The following is a 24,788-nucleotide window of genomic DNA, read 5'->3' as shown; positions in this document are numbered from 1 at the left end:
TGCAAAAGTTGTCCCCAGATATTGTAACCAATTAAGGTCATTGTTCTGAAAAGAAATGGCTGGAGGTATTGGGTTTATCCCTGAAAACTATCTTGCATGCCTTCAGTTTCTGAAGCACAGAAGTTACACAGCCTGAGCTCTCATTCTGAAGACATTTATCAGCACATAATGGCATAATGAAATAAGATTTTTCTGACCATGAACTGACCTGCATTAGACAGTGGTGGCTCAAAAACCCAAGCTAGGACAGTTTCCAAAAAGAATCTGCCCTATACTCAGGTAGGAAAAAAACCCCAAACAAGTAAAGCACCTGGATTACTACTGGAGAGATCTGGGGGTTTGGAAAAATAACTAATAGCTTTGAAAATAACATCAGGATGAGACCTCTAGAATGACCTCATTTCTCATGACAAGGTCTTCGAAGTCATTGATCTCTTGAAGAAATGGTGACCAAAAAACTGTAATTTTCAGAGTACAATAGTTCAGAAGCCAGAAGTGTGTTCAGAGACTACCTGTAAAATGCAAATAAGGCAAGACCCTTATCTAGAATGAATGAAGGAGTATGTAAAAGCAGTGCTCCTCCCCTTTTTTTTTTCCTTCCCTTCCCTTTCTTTTCTTTTCCTCTCTTGTTTTTAAATGAAAGACCGGGGAAAAGAATGGCTGAATGTGAACATATGTATCAAATGGCAATAATAAATTTCAACTAAAAAAGGCAAACTTAAGAAGGAGGTTCTTTGAGAAGGCTTTGAAATCCAATGGTTTAGAAAAATAGCAATAGTGGGATTTTCTCAGTGCTAAAATGTCCACCTGCAAAAGGATTTTAGTGAATCATCTATGAGCAGCTAACCCTCTGCATTGTTTTTCAGTTTCTGAAACAGCAAATATGATTAGCTAATGAGGATTATGTCAAGAAGAGGTGGTGGTTTTTTCATCAGTGAAGGTATTTTGCAAATGAACACATTTGAAGGCCTAGTTGTATTTTGGGTATCAAAAGGGGAAAGAATTTAATTTTATAACCACACACATCCAGCAAGACTAACCTGAATTATTCCCAATGAACTGTGACTGAGATCTTAGTAGTTTTTAAAAATAAATAAATAAATAAATAAAACCGAACACCCAGAGAACAATCCCAACCATAACCTGTCAATACAGTGAAGATATGCGAGCAATTTGTACTTCATAGCTTAAAACATGACAGAATTAAAGAGAACAGAGGAGAAACTTGACTCCAAAGGCAGCTAACATGTCGCTTACATTTTAAAGACAATTTGTTCCTGAGACTGGTTAAAGTGTTCACTCTCTACTGACTGTATATATATAAAAAACCCAAAATCCTATCTTTTCTGGAAAGCATGATCTTGAAAATTATGAGTTGATGAGAACTCCTGTGAGATACTGCCTGTAATGGCTTAAGAGACTATTAGTCAAAGTTCTGAACTAAAGCACATGGAAACCAAAATCATTGACTGGGGAAGTGCTCTGATGGATCCCACCTTCAATTGTCAAGAATTGAACAGAGATTATTTAACTTCTTAAACATGACAACTCAGTGCCATTGAGACAGAATGTTACCTTGAATTATTAGCTGCTGAGGAATCCTGGCACTGAAGTTACTTGATGGATGCTTAAACTTATTTAGCTCCTGGTTCTAACAGTGAGTATGAGAAAAGATGCAATTAAGGGATATATATCTGTGTTAATCCACACGCATGTATAAAAGGAGACACACCTTCAAACCTTTTCTTTACCCTCCAGCAAGCTCACATCTCCAATACTTTCCAACTCAATCCCAACCTTGGGCTCGCAATCCAGTGTACACAAAAATCAACAGCCACACTCATATGCTGAAGTGCGCCTGCGATGAGTCGTAGTGGTTGCTTCCAAGCAGCTTTTCATTCACATCATCACTTACTGATCTCAGGCAGTTGCCTAAGAAACTCCTGCAAACACACAGCTACCTATCTGTCAGTGTCAGAGCACAAACACTGAGCCTCATACCACCTGGAAGAGAGTCACATATGGTCTCAGTGGTACACACAGTGTAATGTTTGGAAATTGCTAGTCTACCGGTGCAAATTGGGAGTGTTGAAAATACACATCGTGTTAACTGCAGGCACTGTTATCCTACAAATCAGGCCATGTTCTATTCTCAAATACCATGAATAAGACGGAGGTATCAGTTTGACAACATCAATTAAGTCTCTTCTGTTAATTTATTCACAGCTCTACTGCTTCACCTAACAGCAAAAATTTCAGCATATTTTTGTGAGATGGATCTCTATATAACATCACAGAAAAGGGACAGAAAGTGAAACCCTGAAGAAAAAAGTGCAAAGTGCATCCCAAGGCCAATGATGTGGAAATGGCACATATGAAAAAAAAGATTCATAAGCATCTTTGAAGCAATTTGCCGTCCCATGATGACACAGCTATTCACAGTTTTTCTCAAAGAAGTGTGATCTTCAGGTGGCTCTGGGTTTCTTCTGTAATTACTGTCTTTATAGTTATACGCTTGGAGTGAAAACAGAAATTAAAAGAGCTCTGACTTGGTCTAACATGTAGGTTTTAAAAGATTCCAGTCTCCAAGTTCTTACTATTTGATATATTCTTTAGCCTTGAGGACAAGGCCACAAAAGCATTCCTCGTGACAGCTGCCCTATGACAGGGAGCCCTTTAGAAGCTTAATTTCTTAATTTAAAAATTACATCCTTTAATTTCTGCCAGTATTGTGGCAAAACTTCCTTCACAAAGGGAGATTTTTTTTCTAGTGTGTTATGGAGCAATATACAGAATGTGAGATAACCTGGCGTACATAGAGAAGTGAAATGAAATGGCTGGATTTCTTTTTTAATAGATTCAGCTTCCAGGGGCTTATTTTCATACAGCTTAACAAAAGCAATGACTAGTGCCTGCATATTTACGAAAATATTTCTACTGCATCAGAAAAACATGAATGCCTCTCATAGTGCCTTAATCCTTCCTCTCTGCTACCTCTTCCTATAGCATAAAAGATAATTCCCAAGGATCCTAAAATTCATTTTTAGAAGACATTGCCAATCTATTTATAATGACATTTTCTTTTACCACTAGGGTTTCAGTTTCCATGGTACACGCAATTCAAAGAGCCCACTCTTGAAAAGCCTGAAGTTACGGAGAACCAACAAAAGTACATATATGACAAAGGGAAAGTTCTGGTAGTCTTTCGGATGGGAATCAATGCTCATCTGTATGTCACTAAAACAGGCAACACAGAAAAACAAAACACTCACAACTTACCATTAAGCTGCATGTTTGTCATGAGAGTTAGGCTATGAAGCACAAGGCACCATGTCCGCAGTAAGGTATTGGGATACCATGCCAGAACTGACAGGAAGCTAGTTACTGAAGCTGTCAAGAAAAACATATTTTTCCGAGCTTTCATCTTCAGGGTATTACTGTAAATGTCTTATTTTTACTGCATGGTGCTATATTTATTATAGTTATTATTATTTGTTGTATCTACTTTGTTTTGACAACTACTGTTCCAGGAAATTAGGAAAAGACACCTCACCAAAACTTCACAGAACTCGCCCACAGAACTTTCTACAGTGCCCAGACTCTGACATCTCAGAGAAAATGCAAAGAAACTTCTTTTTTCAAAATGCTCTCATGGAAGTCAGAATAACAGGTTCAGGCATTAATGTTTTGGACTATCCCCACAAGATATCACAGATTTTTTTAAACTATACAGATTATCTTACAGAATAAAAAAAACAACAATTTGACATGTCTTTATACTACATTAGTAGACTGATGCCAAAAAGTAATAGGGCTTCCTCTCACACCAACTCCTTTGATAATAAAGAGATCACAGGATGGCATACGAGGAGAAGAAATTTGTCAGAGAAGTACGTACACGTAAACAGTTCACCTTTGACTAAGTGTCTTTTAAAAAATCCTCTTTGCATTAATGATTAAGAACCACACATTTTACAATTTAATTTCTGAGGACATTATGCAAATTCAAAGAACCATCTCTCAATAATATGCTAGTTATACAGTTTTCATGTTAAGAAGACAATGAACCCAACAGCTCTTTAAGTACTTTGAGTACTTAAAAATAATTTTATCTTAGACTTCCTGAAAATTAATTTCCCATATTTAGTGTACTTTACCTTGGTTCAAGGAAATGACAGGTATTCGGTTAGCGTTATAAAGGAAAATATCAGCGCCACTATCCTTACTTCCAGAGGAGCTGGAATTTAGGCTTAATGTGAGCCATAACTGTAAAAGGGATTCAAGCTGAAAAAAGGGAAAAATACAATTATCAGATCAAACTCAAGTGTTTTTCCATAACTCCAGAACATAAAAGGTTATCTGTTTTGATTTTAAATGCCTTATCTACATTCGCTGGTACTACTGTTTCACTGATAACACACACACACACACACACACACACACACGCTCTCTCTGCATTTGAAGATTCTGATAAACTTAATAGTCAAAGCTAATTCAGCATAACTAGCAAAGGCTTCTGTGATGTATTTGTAATTGATTTATGCTAAATAGGGTTAAGCTTCTCTTAAGAAGTTTCCTCAAACTTATGTTAAAAAAAAGAAAACTAGCTTTTCATACTGCTCAGAAATATAACCTATAACACTGGTTTGCATGTAAGCTTTTGGACTGTCTCAATACAGTCAAGTGATGTTTACCAGTCAAGCAAAATTTTTCAAAAGGCCCATTTAATTACTGGGAAACCTCCTTTACTGTCAGAGAGACAGTGATGCTCACTCTAAATAACTCCCTTGAGGAAAATAGCTATTTAGATATTTTGGGGAAGCATCAAGGTCGTTTACCCCACAAAGGGGTATGGGATTTTGGATGAGATTTAAAGAATGATTGAGGGATGGAGTCAGCCACCCAATTAAAATACAAACAGGTAGGCAGGCACCTAACCACTCTTATCTAGCACACATGACATTCCTTTACACCTATAAAGAAAAGCGTTGCTAAACCAACAACAATTTTAAAGGCGTACTTCTAATTTTAACATTTAGGATCACTGGATAATTCGGGTTGGAAAGGACCTCTGGAGGTTATCCAGTCCAATCTTCTGCTCAGAGAAGGTCCAGCTAAGACTGGGTTGCTCAGGGGTTTATCCAGCTGGGTTTTGAAAACCTCCGCAGCGGGGGGACCACACACTTAGTGACACTCTTCACTAATAAGCTAACAATTATCTTTCAGTGAACCTAGTATCTTGGTTTTAAATATGAAAATGTATACCTACTTTTTCACTGTAACAAGAAATCTCTTATTTGATAAAAGTTTTCAGCAGCTTGTCTATAACATTATCGGTACTGTTGTCCATGACAACTTCATAAGTAATAAAGCACATAACAGGTTACTTGCATCCTAAGTAGTAAGAAATATAGGAAAGTAACTTCCAAATTTAGAGAGAAATACTATCAAAACATTTCATAATTCATAATTCTATACCTGAACATGGTGGACTTGTAGCATGGAAAAGAGTTTGTTGAAGCATGTGCTTAGCATAGGTATAGACGACAACTGTACAATCAACTGGCCATTTTGGTTAGCAGCATGTAATCCTCTTAGCAATGAATCATCTGTTCCACTAGGAGACTGGGTTACTAAAAAAACAACAAAAAAAGTACCAGCCCCCCATGAATTATTTTGTCCAAGTTGCTAAAAGTAATTTAATATTTATTTCCTTGTATTTTATACTTAATGGAAAGACATTTATTTTATAATTTACAAGAACATCTTCAATGTGGTGTTCAGCTGAGCTGGACTATTGACTACCATCCTGCGAAAAGCATACTTGAATGTCAGACATCTCCACCTTCTCCAAAAACTGTTTGGAAAGTGAGCCCACAGAAGTTCTTGCCAAACATGTATTATAGAAGTGGCCTGGTAACACTATGAGAAGACAAACAACTGGAACATCTCTTTCATACATTGTGGTAAAACTACTTTAGACAATAACGAACTTCCAGAAAATTAAGTCTAAGTATGTCACAGAGCCTACTCCATCATCAGATATTCAACTCATGACTGCATGCATATTAAGGTACCCAGAGAGGTACAAAGAGGCACACCTTAACAAGATGGACAGTGCCACTTGCTGAAAATATGTTCAAAAGTACATCAGCACCATGACTGTTTTTATATCATAAAGCTTACTGAACAGTTGAGTTCAAAACTGTATTAAAATATTTTCACTTTCATCCCTGAAAAGGTGAAACTGTCAAGTACGAAGCAGCTTGCAGCAGCTGAAGTTTCACACTGAATGCAAGAATGAAGATTCACAAAAACAGGAGACTTAACATTCACTTTCACCAATATCAGAAAATGAAAACAATTCCTCCGTTGTGTACTATTATGCACTGTAAAAGGAATCCTCTATATTTGACCAATTTCACAAAATGTCTTAAATATATGTGTACACATAATTCAAAAATCTGAATAAAGAAATCTCTAAAGCTCAGCCTAACACGAAAATTCAAGAGAAATATAAACTTCTTCTAAGCTGCTAAGTGACTGCAGAAAAAAATTAGTACAAATTTCAAAGCATCACGGTCATTATGTGAAGAGAAAGACTTGACAACATGTAGTTACATGTAGGAGATGTGTTTGTTAATGCTTGTAGAATGGAATCAGCCTCCAGGGTGGACATCATTTTCAGCATCAGCTCAGCCTGCTGTTCAAGTCCAACTTCTAGACGTGCATCTAAAGCTAGATAAGGCAACAAACAGGATAAAACTGAATTATATCAAAGACATATATAATTAGTTACTCTAACTTCCTGGGCAAGCAATATAGATACACAGTCCACATTAAACTGAAAAAAATCTAGTATCACTAACAGGAAGATTCACTTTTATACATGACAGAAACAGAATGTAGAAACTTAAACTCCGAGCTAAACATAAGATTCTTACAGACCTGAAATATATAATTAATGAAATACTAAATTTCTGTGAAACGCATACATATTTCTTTTCACAGTCACTTTAATATCACACATGACTAAATCTGCCTATGTTTAAGTCTGTTTTTTCCTAAGGTAATAGCTCTCAAACAAGAACCAAAAAGCTGTTTTTCTCCAGTGTGACAGGGGAAAGATCTATCACTCCAGTTCAGTAGTGCCCCTCTAAACTAAGCAAGTGTGCCACCTTATTCCTTAGGATAGAGCCAACTATCCAAAATATCAGCCAACTACAAAAAAAGCTTCCAAAAGTCCCTGAGAAAACAGAAACGATTTAAAACTGCCTGTAAGTGTGTATTCAAAAATGTTAGAAATATTTTTTTCTGCTATGTTAGGCTGTTTTAATATAAAACTCACATAATAGTCTTTCAGTTAACACAGAAAAACTGTGGCATATAGAAAATTTAATTCTTTCCACTTAGTGCATGTAGAGATTGTTAATATGATTTGAGATGCAAAATAGAGTATCACAGAAAAGAGACCCTGAATAGAACTTTAGCTCATTGCTTACCTTGAGAGACTGATACGCTCACAGTTTGTGATCCATTTTTCTCTGTAGTTACCGGTGGTTTTGCAACTGGAATTCCAACGCCTCCAATATAAGGATTGTAATTGTAGGTGCCATAATCAGCACCCCAGTAATCGTACCAGGTGCTGCTTATAGGCTTAAAAACAAACAGAACAACAAGAAATAAAATAAACTCTTTAGGCTGCTCAAGTACAAAAATAAAATTTGTAATGACTAACAACAAACACTGAAGGTACAAAAAATTGAAATCAGAAGATTGGATCCAGTAGCTTTAGAAAATTTTGTTTCAATTTTTATTGCAGTATAAGCTACTGAATCCTTAGTGATTGCCAAAATCCAGCAATGTAGTTAGCCGTCTCAAAGATTCAGGAAGCCAATTTGAAAATGTTATCAGTTTTTATTCACACATTTGTACCATACTGTAAATTTGGAAGTAGAGTATCACACAGATATTTTGAGAAGTTATTTATCAAGACAGAATACTATATTATTAACTGTACTATTAAAGTACCTTCAAGCCTCAGTGAGGCTCAGGGATTATTTGTACTGGGCTCTGCAAAAGAAAGAGTTGAATAATCTCTACTTGGGTGTCATAATTTAAGACACTTACAAAGCATATGGATCACAAGAAAAAAAAAAGTGATGTAAGACTGTATGAAGGCGATTTGTGTATGCTTGTCTTTTTAATGGCAAGATCCAATATCAACTGTCATTTTACAGACACAGAAGAAAATCTTATGAAGGATTAAGAATGAAGAAGTGTTTCTCTGGCTGTTTGTTAGAGGACATGCAATTAGGCAATAAGATCATGATGATACCCACGGATGAATTGGACTAAGAAGTACTGCCAAATGAAATAAAGAATAAAGGAGGAGGGAAACACCAGTAACATAAAAATTAAGTAGTAAGTGGAATATTTTGGTAGGGTGAAATTGAAAGAAAAAATCTTTACATGATACATAATCAGTGGAAGAACATATGAGGGAATATAGAAAAAAAGAAAACGTAGTGTTGTCTGAGCAAGTGGTAAGAAAGACAATTTAGATTAATTCAGATGAGGCTGAAGGTTTAAGTCTGTTATCCTTATGGACAGAAGAGACTCAACATAACTGTTTATTATGAACAGTTGTGTTTCTTTACAATCAATTTTTTTTAATATACCTTGACAATGTACTGTTACATCTAAATGTAATTTTACTACCTTTGATATGTTTAGCTTCCATTTTGTGTATGAACGCATTTAATAGTTTCCTTGTTCCACAGTGAAATAAGTTTTGAAGTTAGTTGCTTCTCTTCATAGTCTGAAGCTGGTCTGAGCACAGGCCACTGCTGACTTTTTTTTCTTTTTTAAAACACAATACTAGCAGTTTTAACTCTTAAGATCACAGAAGCAAATGGCACTCTATTGTTAATAAAAATGAAAAGACCAGATCTTATTTTTCTTTCATATTATGATTTTGTTGTCTTTACTATGTTATAAACACCTTGTTTACATGCATCTCTTCATACAAAAGCAAGATATTTTGTTGTCAACTTAGATACAAATACATCTGAGATGTGAACATACTCTTTACATTCTTTCCTGCCATTCTACATAAAGCCTTAAAAAACTAAAAGCAAGTCTAAGACAACAAAAACCACTAATGAAGAAGAGAAAGGATTTTACTATTTCATATGTAAAGGTTATCCTGAAAACTCAAGTGTGTCATACCTTGAAGACTTTGGCTGCAAGAGGATCTTTTTCCAAATCAATATCCAAAGGATCAATATCAACTTCCATCAGGTCTTGCAGTAATTCAAGGTCAATGTCCTTATCTTTTTCCAAAGATGACAGAGGTGGAGCACCTTTGAATGATTAAAAGGGTATTAATACTACCAAGTATAAATTATAAAACATTAATATATCATACACTTAATGGATAATTTTAAGGCTTTTAATATTACAGCTCTTAGTGGAAAAATTAATGAATGCAATCAAGTTGACTTTTTAAAATAATTGTAAAAATAACCATTTTTTACCAATCAGATGTAAAACTAAGTTGAAGAATTGCTCATATTCTGCCTATACTTTCAGAAAGTAATTATTCTGTCACCAAAAATCCTTTATTGATATTTTGATAGATTAGTAACAGCAGAAGTTTTTGTTGGGGTTTGGGGGGGGGGGGGGTTGTTGGTTTTTTTTGGTTTTTGGTTTTTGGGTTTTTTTTGTTTGGTTGGTTTTTTTACTTTTTTCAGTATACACGCGTACGTCAAGATCGTGAAATAATTTACCTGTGATGTCATGTGTCAAAGGCTCATCTATTGTTTCCACTAACTGAACTGTGGACTGCTGGAGAGAGTCATCAGAATCCCCAGCCGAAGCTCCAGCATCTTCTCCCAAAGCACTTTCTTCCATAGCTTCAGCTGCTATAGGTGCCAACAACTCTCCTATGTATTAAGATTAAGCAGAAAACTCTTACTTAACATCCCAAGGCCTAGGCCAACTGTCTGTTTTTCTTCATCTAATTCTAAATTCTCTAAGGACTACTTCTTCAAGGGGAGGAGTTCTGAATACTTTTCAAATAATCAGGGTCATATAAATATTAACTTTTCAATGCACAAGTTCCTAATTCAGCATTGACTGTAACTGCAATTTTGAATTGCATTTTATACACACTGATCTCAATTTTATGTGTTTTTTTTTTGTTTGGGGGTTTTTTTTACTATCTTAATAGTGTCAGCAGATTCTAACATAATAATTAAAAAAAAACCCTAAAACATTAAAGGAAGAAAGTTTCAAGTATAATGTACATTCTGAAAAATATGAACTTAAAACAAACCTGCTAGAATATCCTGCAGCATACAAGTCAGAGAATACTGAGCCCATGCGCCCCCCCAAGAGATGTCTCCTCTGTTAAAGTCAGTTCCAACAAGCAGCAGCAATAATCTTTCCAACTGAGTCTCGTTTACAATCTCACATAAATGAATTGTTGGTCTTGTAGCATTTGCAATTCTAGCAAGAACCTATTAAAAAAAAAGAAATATATGCCTATTCATATTTAACACTATGAAAATATGTAATAGCTTTAATTTCGATGATTATTACATTTTGCTTACAAGTAAATCAGGTATTTTTACTAACTTAAATTTTAGAACTTTACAAGTGTAATTATATGAAAAGTTTTTTAAAAGTTGCTTTTTCAATGCAATTTTGAAGTCATCATATCGTTACTTACACAAAAGGTGACAGATCAGAAACACTACTTCACCAGAAACTGCTAGAAATTTTAATGCTGCAGCTAATTTCTACCATCAAATCAAAAAAAAAAAAGCAAGCAGTAATGAAAGCTAATTTAATGCAGTCTCCATTGCAACTACAGAGTGATATTCCACACTGAGCTACAGATGTCATCTATCTGGACTTCTGTAATGCCTTTGACATGGTCCCCCAAACATCCTTCTCTCTAAACTGGAGAGACATGGATTTGATGGGTGGACTGTCGGGTGGATGAGGAATTGGTTGGATGGTCACAACCAGAGGGTAGCTGTCCATGGCTCAATGTCCAGATGAGATCGTTGATGAGTGGTGTCCCTCAGGGGTCCGTATTGGGACCAGTACTCCTTAGTATCTTCATCAGTGATATAGACAGTGGGATTGAGTTCATCCTCAGCAAGTTTGCAGATGACACCACGCTGAGTGGTGCAGTTGATATGCCCGAGGGATAGGATGCCATCCAGAGGGACCTGGACAAGCTTGAGGAATGTGCCCATATGAACCTCGTAAGGTTCAACAAAGCCAAGTGCAGGGTCCTGCACATGGATCAGGGCAACCCCTGGTATCAATACAGGCTGGGCGATGAAGGGATTGAGAGTAGTCCTGCCAAGGAGGACTTGGGGGTACTGGTGGATGAAAAGCTGGACATGAGCTGGCAATGTGCGCTCACAGCCTAGAAGGCCAACCCTATCCCGGGACGCATCCAAAGAAGCATGGCCAGCAGGTCGAGGGAGGTGATTCTGCTCCTCTACTCCACTCTGGTGAGACCCCACCTGGAGTCCTGCATCCAGCTCTAGAGCCCTCAGCACAGAAAAGACATGGACCTCTTGGAGCAGGTCTAGAGGAGGGCGACAAAAATGATCAGAGGGATGGAACGTCTCTCCTACGAGGAAAGGCTGAGATAGTTGGGGTTGTTCAGCCTGGAGAAGAGAAGGCTCCGGGGACACCTTATTGCAGCCTTCCAGTACTTGAAGGGGGCTTATAACAAAGATGGGGACAGACTGTTTAGCAGGGTCCCTAGCAGTAGGGCAAGGGGTAATGGTTTTAAACTAAAAGAGGGTGGATTTAGACTAGATATAAGGAAGAAATTTTTTACAATGAGGGTGGCAAAACCCTGGCACAGGTTGCCCAGAGAGGTGGTAGATGCCCCATCCCTGGAAACATTCAAGGTCAGGTTGGACGGGGCTCTGAACAACCTGCTCTAGTTGAAGATGTCCCTGCTCACTGCGGGGCGGGGGGGGCGGGCGGGGGGACGGGGTGGACTAGATGACTTTTGAAGGTGCCTTCCAACACAAATTTTTTTATGATTCTGTGATATTATCTTTACCTTACAAACAAAGAGAAGTAAATCTGCATGACAAGTGAAGTCCATGGACAAGAGAAAAAGTGCTAGCTTCTGCACTACAGAAATACAACGTTCATGTGCCAGCGTAAATGGAAGTGGTTCAATTTCCGGAGTTTCCTTTGTTGTTGATACTTCTGTATCTAAAGTAGAACGAGGCCATTCTGCAGTCCGACGTAAGCGTATTAAGTCCTTGAAGTGCTGCAAAAATTAAATTTGAAACAACAATTACATTTTAAAACTAACCTCTAAATCTCTTCCTAGTGAAAATCTGAGGGAGCAAATAACAGTAACTGTAAAATTAAAAAAAAAGAAACAAAAGAAAATGAGAGTGTAAGAATATATGAGAATCTGGAATGGAATTAAGACTTTATTGGCAGAAATTTGTTTCGGCAGCAGGTTATCTCAGGTAACAGACTCATAACCAAATTATCTGGTTCCACACAAGTGCCAGTTAAACCTTTATGTTTGCCATGAAACATACTGAGAATAGGTATTTTAGAAGTTTCTTTCGTATTTCCACACCTGCAGTTGGTCTATGGTTACCATGAAACAAACTGCATATAAAAATAGCCAATATGGAAATTTATCCTTAAAAGAATGCTGACTTCTCATTTCTTCACATTAGATAAAGCATGAATAATTTCTAACTTTCTTAATACTTCCAGGGTACAAAGTGTCCATTAGCCACCATAAATTGAACTAGCCTGATACTTGATCAGGGCTCTAAATTACAATCTTTTTTGACAGAGCATCTACAAAGTCAGTGGAAGAAAGAAGATGCTTTTATTAATCCTCCCATCCACCAAGGGCACACATTTAGCAGCTCAGTTCATTTTATTAGCTACACAAGCAGTCTAAAATTAGATAACACAAACGCCTCTTACAATCTTACTTTAGTAGCTACTGAAGTAGACCAGATTAAGAACTATTTACTAACAGAAAGGTTTCAGCTTTCTCCTAAATGCAATAAATGTTTTAAGTTACTCACAGCTTGTCATAACTGAAAGTGTTTAGTACGCAAAGTAGTAAAAACTGCATGAAATGCAACTATCAAGTGTACAGTAATACCGTAACTAGATGCTAAGATACCGTAAAGGGAAAACTCTTTATTTCAACATGCTTTTTTGATGCAACATGGCTGCTATAAAGTGAAATGTAATAGCTGCACAGCATATTTCAGCCAGTGACTCATTTAAAGATGTCTCAGGGGGGCCACCAGTATAGTAGCCCCTTGATATAACCTGCTGGAATAAAGCAGAAAATAGTGCAGGAAAGAACAGCTCATGACAAGCAGAGTTAGGGAAAACTTAGGCCTTTATTTTTATGCTGCTGTTTAAATTTTGGTGTTGTGGTTGTTTGGGGTTTTTTCCCCCCATAATTACTGGAAGTTGTTGCAAGATTTCCCTTTAGATTGCCCTTAAGGACAAACATTCTATAATGTCTTTCCACAGGCTTACTTTCAGTCATCCTAACAGACAGTAGTAATTCTGGAACTAGAGAGTAAAAATTTGAAGACATACCTAAGTCCGGTAGCTAGAAAAATTTACACTTTTTTTTTGTGTTCCCTGCAAAGTCAATGTTGTCATCTCCAGAAATCCCTAAATTTCAGCACCTCATCTCATAATCAAAATAGTTCTTCAGCTACCACATCCTCTCTCAGTATCTGGGTCTTACTCCAAGATGCCACAACTTACATGATAAGTACTTTTAGGAAGCTAAGAAGCTTCTGAGAAAGCTCAGAAAACACATTCTCAAAAGTCTTATTCATTAGTTCAGGGAGACAATCACTGGCATGCTATTTTCTGATTACTCAAACAGGATATCATCCAGAAGAGTATCGTGCATAAAAGCTAGCCATATAAAATATTACTTGACATTTCTATTAGCATACATTATCCAAACTTTAAAGATATGACTGGCATTCCTAAAGCTACAAGATTATTAGTGCTTTTGACAATGACTATCTAAAAAACCCCTGTAGAAGGACAAACTGTCTTTCACAGTGCAGGACGTTTCCAGATGGCTGCTGTTTTCAGCATCAGAATATACTTGATGGCAGCCATGAGGAAAACAACTTTTAAAAATAAGGTCAAGGTAGGACAAAAATGACTTGGCAGGACAAAGGACAAGAAGTCAGTTACAGTTTCAGCACATCGTACCTTTGAAGTAGCCTGCTTTAGTTTTGCCTGTTCTACTAAAAGTTTGTATGATGATCCTTTGTTGCTTTGTATTTTCTCTTTTTCCATCTGTTCCACCAAAGCCTTCTGTTTTGCTTTTAATAAGTTAAGTTGCTAAAAGAAAATGTTTATAGGAAAAAATGAAAATTTAAGCAATAAGATGTTAAAAGGATCAGTATGTTCACATGATAGTACTCTTCAGTTCAAATTTTAACTTGAGCTTTTAAAACACAGTTTATATACAATCTTAACTAAGACACTGTAAGGGGCTACTAGCAGACCCAGCACAGATGAAGTTTAAGAAACAGTATTTTTAAGGAGCTCAGGACATACATGCCCAGGGTCATAAAACCTGCATGGTTGCATTTAGAAATGAAATTTTTTTGTCTTAAGAACTAACAACTTAAATCACAGCTTAGGTGCTTGCACTCAGATGTACCCAGATATATCTAGAAAGTAAAATTATATTTATTATCCAATATGGGCCACAGGGTGCAATAGTACACTCCAACTTCTGTTCTTCCAGCAGATCCCATGCCGCATGGTTTGAGACGAATATGAAAGAAGTTAGGCAGCCTTTAGCTATAGAACCAGACGTATGCGAAAGCAAGGCTGAATGAGTCCTAAGGCCAAAGCTGCTCTTTCAAGAAATGAGATACACTGTAAATGAGATATACTTCTGTGAAAATAGCTACTACCGTGCTGGAAGTCACCTGTTTATGATGCACAAGCTGTTTTCTGATCTTTCGGGAATACAGTCTATCTAGGCTACTGTTGCCTTTAGTAGATCTGCTCAGACTCTGAGTGTGAAGGCTATTATTTATAAAACTCCACTGGTTTCCTAATGGAAATAGAAAAAAAGGAGATATTAATCCATCTTAAACGTCACTTAACACCAGAGAAAAGCATTTACATTGCAGCAATGCTTAGCATCTCCATACACTAAAGAAACAAGGAAAATCTACTTTTTTAGTGTTATGCAACTATCACCACTGATGGTAATATTGCTGTGGACTTTTCAAATGCAGTGGTACCATCTTGTTTTCATTATTTTGAAAACATATCAGGAGGTAAGCAAGACTGTCCTAACTAAAAACACCTAAACAGCTTCCATAACACAAAAGCTTTACAGTTTTCATGTTCAGAAAAGATGCTCAAAGAAAACCGAGCTAATCCACTTTATTAATAAAAATAAACAGACCAAACAGTACATTTAAAAGTGCTGGATACAAATACCATGGCAAGCACCAAAGCAGTTATGAAGTCATACTGTTGCCCTTTCTCACAATACAAACTATCTCAACATGGTGTACTCTCAATTACTAAGTCCCAGAGGATAATATACAGACAGGATAATATAATATATATTATATATATTATATGTGTAATATTATATAATATACACACAGGATAATATAATATACACAGGATAATATACAGACTTCTATAAATTAAAATCAATCCTGTATTTTTCACTTTTAAAAAAATGGAAGAGGTCATATTTCTAAGGAGAGGAAGGGGACATAAAGAAGCGACAACAGTGCAAATAAAATTATCACAACATCTGTTTATAAAAATCTCATTTTTCAAGTGAATTGAAAATACATTAAGTATTTGAACAGTTCCCAAACCAATACCCATTAAGCAAGTTTTGATAATAAGTGTTACATACCTGTCAAAAATCGTTCCCTCTCTTTTCCATTCAAAGGTTTCTTGGCCGTGGCTGCTTCATCTTCAACAGTAGCTACATAATCCAGTAGTCTGGACACCAGCATTACAACCCAGCTGATCATGGGAATGTCTAAAACTCCTTCAAAATAAATAGATTTGAGTGCCTTAGTAAAGTTCTGAAGCCATAACAAACTAGTTTTAAAGAAATCATAAAAAATATTAAATGGCACACATTTTGCTAGGCCACAAAGATCCTTTTTTTTTTTTTTAAAGATGAGGATAAGAGTCTAAGCATTCATAAATGAGGGAAGAAATCAAATATTCAGTACAGAACTGAGGTGCAAGAGAAAATGTTATAGTTCTCTTAGTCTGATTAAATCAGAAGTCAAAAGATTCACCTCTATTGTTAAAGCTAAAAATTAAGCAGCATATTTTTTTTAAAAAGAGGTCAAAACCTAAAATTTCCTAAATACCAAATGCAGAATGACAGCTGCTTGCATTAAAGCACATAAATTAGATGTCTCAAATTCCATAGTGTGAAATTCATCCATGACCCAGGGCTCCAACACGACAGTTTTAACTGTGCATCCAAGTAACTTCATCTTTACTCCTTTGTTAGTGTATTTTCACATAAACATTTGAATAAGATGCAGGAAAGCCAAGACTGAATTCAGACTAGATGAACCATGCTGGCGGCATTAATGACTGGCTATTGCCTATTTCAGTCTCACACGTTAAATGCAGTATTTTTGTACAGGTAGAAGGGAAAAACCCCATATTTTACACATCAAGCAAGAAAAATCTTTGTGTGCATGAGCAAATCTAAATGATCAGTTCTAAAGTGAACTCACGAGTGCTCAGTAAAGACCAGAAACCTACAATTAATGACCACTTAATCACAAGTCAGTATGCAAATGGCATACTTTCACATAACATCAATACAGGTTACATGCACATTTTCACATCTGTGCACTGTGCTGAGACACATTTAACTACACTACACTTTTCATGCACTGACCTCAAAAAGCTTTAATTAACTCAAACTATTATTAATGACAGATCAAACAAGAAACAACTTGTCCAAAATCACATGGAGCTGCTGGCAGCCCAAGCAATAGGATGCAGGCCTTGACTGTTAACTCCAGTTTCCTGTCCACACTGGCAGAAAGCAGCCCACCCCATGCAGAGAGAACAGGAGGCCTCCCCGTAACAGGGCCTGAACAGGAACTGCAGACTAAATTGCAAGAATAGAAGTGAGTAGCACTGGTGAGTGCTACACACCTTTTTGGTTGGCAGAATAAAAAGAAAGGAGTTTGCTGCAGAGTGAAGTATATACCTTTTCATACTTCTGTTTAAACAAGTGCATTTCTTTCCCTTTTATCTCTTTTTTAAAAAAGAAAAATCAAAATTTTCAGCTTCTCTCCAAGTGTCTTTGCCCATTCCTTTTTTTTCCCCCTTCTGCCTCAAAGTTTAAAAATTCTCTCTACTCAAAAAATTCACCTCTTGCTCTAAGTGTCCTTTACTTTCTAACTTTTTCCCTAGTAAATTTTCACCCCTTTAACCCTTAGTTACGCGTGATAGTTCTCAAATAGGAATTTCTTCTGCTGTACCTGATGCTTCCACCACACATGATAATGCCCTAGTACTCACCTGTACTGTCCAGGAGGAAGGAAGCTGGAAGACCAGCAAATAAAGCTCTGAAGTATCAGTTACTTCTGCTTCCTAAAGTCCTCCATGAGGACAACTAGTAAGGCAAGAGCTATGAAAGGAATTGGCAGCTGTGGGGAGAGTGCAAACAGAGGTAGAGGAGACGTAAGCTTGGGTTTGCCTCAAACTAGTTAGAGACTACAGCAGGATATGGCCATGATAGAGAAAGTACACGGCAGACCAATGGGAAGCAATAGGACAGCTTCTGACACCAGCTGTAGGCTTGTTTACCTCAGGAGACAAGGTAAAAAGTAAGGACAGAGTCTCAGCTGGCATTTATCAATTTCACAACGCTAAGAATTTTAAACAACATATCTTCTACAATGCTCTGCTACATGTACGTAACACATGAAGTAGCCTAGAGTTTGATGTTTTCAAAAGCAAGTTTTTTCTTTAAACTTAGGGTACTTAAAAAAACACTCAAAAGAAAATAAAGTTTGAAGAATATATTTTCAGCAATTTTTTTTAGGGTCAAAAAAAGGTAATTTCCTTGTGATTTAAAACAAAAACAAAAACATGTAGTTTGCAGAAACTATGCAGATACACCTAAAAAAACTTGTCTTCATAACCGCGTTTCACCTCAAAGACCTGAAACTTGTAAAGGATCTCATAAGCAAAAAGGGGCACTTTCCAAAACGCTAAATCCTAAAGTCATTCACTAGAGCTGTCTACACATTGGATGTTCCCCCCATTTTGTTAGAACTGTAAAGCTTCCTGGATGAATTAAAAGCAACCAAAAAGATTTTGCTCAGGTTTAAACATGGGGGTGGGAGGAGGAATCTCTTTTAGCACCTAAAGAACACAAAGCTTCAGCACATTTTAAGAGACAACTGTGTTTTGGAAATATAGCAAATGGCAATTTATTCTTTTAATACACCAAAAATTGTGAGCTAGTCTCTCAATTTTCTAGCTTATAATGAATATGAATATACAGTTTCCCAAATTAGAGGGCTACCTTCAGTTCTTCTGTGCACAGGTAAATGAGGTTGCAGTGGTGACAGCAGGTTATCCAGGAGATTAAGTAAACTTTCTAAAACACCACTGTTGCTAAGCGATCTTTGGCCAATGCAAGAAAGCAACATGAAGACCCTAAAAATAAAATTTACATATTTAAAATTTTATTTCTTTTTCACATCCAGTAATATTCTGAAACACTCCTTATAGAACAATATTCCCCTATGCTTTCATCTGAGACACAAACAGATTGCTACAGAAAGCAGTACTGTGGCCCATCAAGTGAACTGGATTTCACATTCTACTGCTATAAAGATAACGTAGTATTTTAGGGGGAACATTTTCTCTTTCACCCTCAAGAGGTCAGCAGAGCATTCTATTTTGTACATCTGAAATGAGATTTCATCCGTTTTATTTCCTATTACATATGATATACTGAATAGCAGGGACAGAGTATTAAATCCATGTATTCTTATATCCTTGAATTAACTCATATTTAAAAATTATGAAAATATAAATGTTGCTGTCTAAAGAAGGCAGAAAGCCACAAAACAGCAAATATGTTTGATTAAAATAAAATGCTACAGTTTAGAACATCGAAGACCGCAATCAATATTGTGAAGTAATCAACACATCTAACACTGAATGCTCAACTCTATGCTTCTTTGCTCTTATCTCAGAGAAATCTCTTGTATTAAATGCTAATAGTGTGCTTTCCAGTCTCAATCCAACTTTCAAATGCATTAGAAGAGCAGCTCTATGATGAGGGTGTATTTAAGCCTGATGAAGGAGGAGGCAATCCTACTAGGTATGCAAAGATCTCCAAGTAAGGACAAATAGCAACTTATTGTGGTGCAAGCACCAAATAGGTGCAATAAATAACTGCAATCAGACAATTATAATTTGCAGTGCTTTTTGGGGACTATTTCTTAAATCAATGGAATAGATCGATAAGTATCCTTGAGTTGCATTTTCTCAATTCCAATGTGAAAAAATTCCATTGTTCATAACTTAAATGATCCACGGGTAATGTATCAATATAGACTTATACCTTACCTGTCTTGTGGGAATATAAGAAGTTGCTCTGAATTGTATAATTCCTGCAGTACATTTGAGAGAAATTGACCCCACCATCTTTCTCCTCCACAGAGCTGAACAAGCAGAAGGCCAGTATGCAATCGTATCTTTGGGGTTCCACTGATACATAGGTGTTTAAATAATTCTTCACAAGCTTGAGCATGAAAAGTACTTTGCAGAACCACAGGAACAGAGTGCCCTTTTAAGAAAAGGGAACAAGCAACTATGTTTAAGGAGACAATGGCCTGAAAGCATAAGAGGAAAAGGTTTGCAGGAAGTTTTTTAAACTATTATGATTAGACTAATTGGCACAGGGGGGAAGGAGGAGGGATCACAAGGGGAGATAGTAATTTGCAGGTAATCCATACAGACCAGGCCATTTCGTCAAAACCAAATGAATTTCAATTTCATGTCAATGCAAATACCCCCATGGAATCTACACAAAGCAAAAACCAAACCATCATTATGCTTAAGAACAAAGTGGCACAGAAAATTACAAGACAGACACTCGTTACTATCAACAGAACAATATTCTGCCTTTTTTTTTTTTTTTTCTTTTTTTTTCTGAAGAAACTACCACTTCTACTCAGATTTTTCAATTTTAGTTCTCCAAGATCTCCTTCAATGGCAATTTTAGGAAATAAAAATCTTTACTAGATATTAAAAATAATTAACTGAGTAGAGATACTGGTTTTATGACCTCTTTTTTCCCCCCACAGAAGCAATTTCTGCTTCCCCTCCCCACTTATAACTGCCTAAAATCCATCCAGTGTTACACAGGCTTTGATGTCCACAGATAGTTCCACAGGCTGATTCCACCTATGAAAACAACATCAGTATTCTGCCTGGGCAGTCTTTTGTTACTACGGCAAACTGAATCAGCCCACAGAAGGATCAGATGACTCCCTGAACAAAGGAATATGCAGCCAGGACTACAGAAAAGGCAGAAGGACCCTCTCCTATCTTTTTTGGGAGCAGGAAGTGGTCAGGTCAGATTGGTGCCGCTGGTGAAACTTCACACGGTATGTTACCAGCTACTAAAATCATAGTAAAACATAGGTGAACAAAGTTTAAAAGCTTTAAAGTGGGAAAGTACAGATCAAGAAATAGAAACACCTGCAAACTGTTTCTTCTAACATGACAAAAATATCAAAAGCTCAAAAAATACTAACCATTGGAAGAATGAAGCAAACTAAGCAAAGTATCCAGTAAGTATCTAATGATAGTGCGTAACTGTTCTGTGGATGACATCTGAATCAACTCTTTTGGATCAGATTGCTCCTTCAGTGTTTTCCTGCTTGCACCTAAGGCTACTTTGAGCCTCTGAACAGCATGGTGAGCCAAGTTGAGTTGAAGCTGTAGCTGAATGCAGTCCTGGTAAGCAGAAAATACTCTGCTATCTTCTTCTACTGCCTTGTCTGGCTTTCGTAAAAAGTACTGGGCATTGTTGGCACTATTGAGTGGTGGCAGGTCAATACTCTGCAGGAGGATTTCTAACCGGTGACAGGCCAAATTGTACCTAAAGGGAAACATTCCAACACAATTCAATAGACATTAGCAAATGGCAATACATTTGACAGTCACCCTGCCAGAAGAGGACTTCTGTTCCATTTTTAATGCACTGTTAAAACAGATACTGGAAAAAAATACAGCGTAGTCTTTGTTACTGCCATAAAGATATTCGCTATAACAACTCTACAACAAAGGCATTGTTTTCTTTAGTCTGAAGAACATCATGGGATGAAAAAAAATAAATCGATAACATTATGATATTCCAGTGTTTTAAGTTAAAATAATGAGTACACATATTTTTTTTTCTTCTAACCTGCACTGTATGTCTTCTTGCAACGCAACCATCATTGCCAAATGTTGGTCAATTTCTGGCTGATTTGCAGCTTCACCTTCTCCTCTGAGGGGATCGTGCATTAGTTTCAGCTCATTTTCAAAGGGTAAGATATAGGTATGACCATAATAAAATCCTAATGGGATTTTTGCTCTGGCATTTGTGCTACCATATCGACCAATAACAGTGATCTGAAAGAGAACACAACTATACTGTAACACAATTGTATCAAAACAGGCAAAATAAATACTGAGTCAAAAATTAATAAAAAATTTATAGCCAGCTAAAGTTTAAGGAGAACTTAAGAGAAAGTTCACATACTAACAAAGATGAAGAGTTTAAAAGATACGAGTATGCAGTCTATCTGCTTTTACCTTCATAAACCTGCAAACTGGGGGTGGTAACAAGTCATGTAAAATAAGTGAATGTGTGCTAATGTCAGTAGCCACTACCAGTCGCCTCCCATCCACTTCTTCTCCTAAAGTCCAGATGTCAATTGACAAAGAAGCCAAATCTCCACAAGTGGGAATCAACACATCCGTCAGCAATATAGGTCTTCCAAAATCTAAGGTCACGAATCTTCTTGCTCCTAGCAGAAAAACAGAGGATTGCCTAAAATATCAGTGCATGCTAACAAGTGAAGAGATGGTACTTCTCAAACAATAAATCCATTGTCTATATATTGTTCAAAAGGTTAAAATTTAAAGGTTAATTTGGTTAATTAGAAAGATTAATCTGAGGTTAAAAACAGCTGCACAATCTCAGAATCTCTCACTACAGCTTGCATCCATTGAAAAGAAAAATCTGGCTTCAACTTAATTTATTATGCTTTTTATGCATTATTTCAGAATAGGTGGGTGCTCTGTCCAGAGACCCAACATATTCCTCCAGCCCCCAGGATTTTTCAACTGGATAATCACCACTGAATGCTGGGTTTTAAACTTCCAGATACAACAGAAATGCAAATTGAGAAATATCTTTTCTTTCTAAAGCCAAGTGACACTGCAGCTAAGCAACTTATGTAAGACCCTGGAAAATATTCCACTCCTCATTAGAAAATGTGTCAAAATTATTACTAGGAATTCTGGTTTTACCTGAGTGCATTCGCTCTATAATAATTGACTGATGAGGTGGAGATTGAAGAAAATGTGAGGCGTGAGATATTGCAAGAGCAAGACCGGATCCAAGTGGATTCTGCAGAGTGGGAAAATATCAGTAAAATTAAGTAATTAAAATCTATTCATTTATAATAAGCTGTTCTTTACAAAAGACTGCAAGATAACCTCTTGTGATTTAAAGACGTACAATTTTGACACCACCTCACTACATTTAAACTTGAGCATGAACCATCAAACCTTATCAACTACTGAGTTCAAAGTGTACAGTTAAGCTAGCTCCAATTAAAAGAAAACATATGAGGTACTATAACAACTATCTTACTTTCATAAGTCTTCCTTTTCATATGGTCTAAATTTAGTGATGTAGTTTTCACATCTCATCCCAATAATCAGATATTTACTAGCACTCAAGTACAAATCAGATCCTGATAAGGCTTACAGCATCTTATTTCTATATGGAAAAAAACCCAAAAATTACCGTTCTGGACTTGCTTGTATTTTTGTTATGTGCTGCAAGGTTAACTGCTGGAGGATCAATGACTGAACCAGGGAAAAGCTGAGCAAGCTCTGCATTAATAACAGCAGAAACTGCCTCATTAGGTGGAGTCAAAGGTGGAGTCATGAATAGAGGAGTTGTTTTTGGTGTGGGTGGAATGACATCTGAAGGATGGATGAAGAACCCTGGGGCTGCTACTGGATTAGAAGGCACAGAGTTGTGAACAGGACCAACTGCTGATGCTGCTGCTGCTGCCGCTGCTGTTGTCTGATGCAGTTTTGCTTCCAGCTTAGCCTTCTGTGGGGAAAATGAAAGCAGTGTATGTAGCAGATAATACTGCTTGTGAACACAGCAGTAGTATTGAACTACAAGATCAACTTTCATTATAAAATTAGATTTAGTAAATCCAAGCTACTTTCAACACAGGCATGTCATCTGTCCAACTTTAAGCTGAAAAATAAAACTCTACTCAATGTGACCTCACTTTTTAATTGGCGTAATCAAAAAATAATAAAAAACCTACAACTGAACAGCAAAGTAGAGTCAACACAGCCAAGCTTCATACTGACAATGGCTTTATGACTGGTAATTCTCTGTGCCAGCAACTGTGCTGTTCATTTCAGTGGGCTTTTTCAATTTCAGACCAATATACTTATGTATTAAAACAGTTTTGATTACAAATTCCCAACCCACCCTCAAAATACACAAAAAACAAGTCTGAAAGACCAAAGCAGCATGGGAGATACTCAGCATTTTGCTTAATAAGAGTGACCCTCAGTACAGAGCTGTTCCTTCCTCAACTACACTGTGGAGACAAAAAGGAAAAAAAAACCAGAACAGGTGACTAGCTCTCCAACTCTTTTCTCAGCTTTTGAAGTTTAGAGACAGCATTAAAAAATAGCCAAATAGCCTCCAACCTGTTGCTGAAGCTTCAAAAGCTGCTGCTGTTTCTCTTGCAGCACCTGGAGCTGTTGCTCGGCTGAGGCCATTGCATGAGAGAGAGACTGCAAAGCTACCTGGGCTGCTGAACTCAGTGCTGTCGAGGCTTCCCCAACCGTTCCAGAAGAGAGGCCACCAACTGCTGGGGTAACCCCAAAGGTACTCACTGGCATGAAACAAACGAACAAAAAAACCCAAACAAAACAAAAACATGTATGTAGGAAAGAAATTATAAAACACACCTTAAATTTAATTCCTTACTAATTGTTAAGAGCAATGTAAAAACAAGAGAAATATCTCCTTGTGTCCAGTTCTTGCTACAAAGTAACATCAACTTGAATTACTAAGTATATGGTTTATCATATACTATAAAGTTATTTGTCATATATGTGTATTATAATCATAGTACATACTGTATTTACAGAAGAGCTGCCTAATGCCCTGGAATTCTTTCGCCACATAAGGCTGCAACGTAAAGATGCAAGCTTGTATGTTATGCTCTCTGATAGAAACAAATTGAACCAAATAAATAAACTTGGAATCCAGTTTCTTTGTTAAGCTCTAAGAAGTTTAACTTCACATATAGTAGCCATTAAAAAATATTTTTCACACTTATAAAACTACAGGCGATGTGTTTGTCAAACAGTGCTCATTACGTCCAATTAAAAAATCGTATTGTGGAACTATG

At 36.8% G+C, this 24,788-nt stretch overlaps 1 protein-coding gene across 1 annotated transcript in view; it reads right to left on the bottom strand.

Annotated features, from left to right (window-relative positions):
- The window catches only part of BIRC6 (baculoviral IAP repeat containing 6), a gene marked incomplete at both ends in the record, with an annotated part of 189,330 nt that overhangs the window by 98,986 nt on the left and 65,556 nt on the right, over window positions 1-24,788 (bottom strand). The window contains 20 exons of the mRNA XM_081998399.1: window positions 3,280-3,390; window positions 4,158-4,284; window positions 5,479-5,633; window positions 6,622-6,738; window positions 7,503-7,656; window positions 9,232-9,365; window positions 9,792-9,947; window positions 10,340-10,523; window positions 12,101-12,316; window positions 14,278-14,409; window positions 15,009-15,136; window positions 15,968-16,105; window positions 18,629-18,762; window positions 19,684-19,903; window positions 20,877-21,223; window positions 21,530-21,738; window positions 21,922-22,136; window positions 22,642-22,741; window positions 23,144-23,458; window positions 24,079-24,266. Of these exons, the coding sequence (XP_081854525.1) occupies window positions 3,280-3,390; window positions 4,158-4,284; window positions 5,479-5,633; window positions 6,622-6,738; window positions 7,503-7,656; window positions 9,232-9,365; window positions 9,792-9,947; window positions 10,340-10,523; window positions 12,101-12,316; window positions 14,278-14,409; window positions 15,009-15,136; window positions 15,968-16,105; window positions 18,629-18,762; window positions 19,684-19,903; window positions 20,877-21,223; window positions 21,530-21,738; window positions 21,922-22,136; window positions 22,642-22,741; window positions 23,144-23,458; window positions 24,079-24,266 (3,480 nt within the window). The remainder of the gene's footprint in view (window positions 1-3,279; window positions 3,391-4,157; window positions 4,285-5,478; window positions 5,634-6,621; window positions 6,739-7,502; window positions 7,657-9,231; window positions 9,366-9,791; window positions 9,948-10,339; window positions 10,524-12,100; window positions 12,317-14,277; window positions 14,410-15,008; window positions 15,137-15,967; window positions 16,106-18,628; window positions 18,763-19,683; window positions 19,904-20,876; window positions 21,224-21,529; window positions 21,739-21,921; window positions 22,137-22,641; window positions 22,742-23,143; window positions 23,459-24,078; window positions 24,267-24,788) is intronic.

This window comes from Phaethon aethereus, assembly GCF_964289735.1.
Source record: "Phaethon aethereus genome assembly, chromosome: 3".
In the NCBI taxonomy this organism is placed as follows: domain Eukaryota; kingdom Metazoa; phylum Chordata; class Aves; order Phaethontiformes; family Phaethontidae; genus Phaethon; species Phaethon aethereus.
The sequence above is the reverse complement of the archived record's forward strand: the minus strand, read 5'-3'. Positions and strand labels throughout refer to the sequence as shown.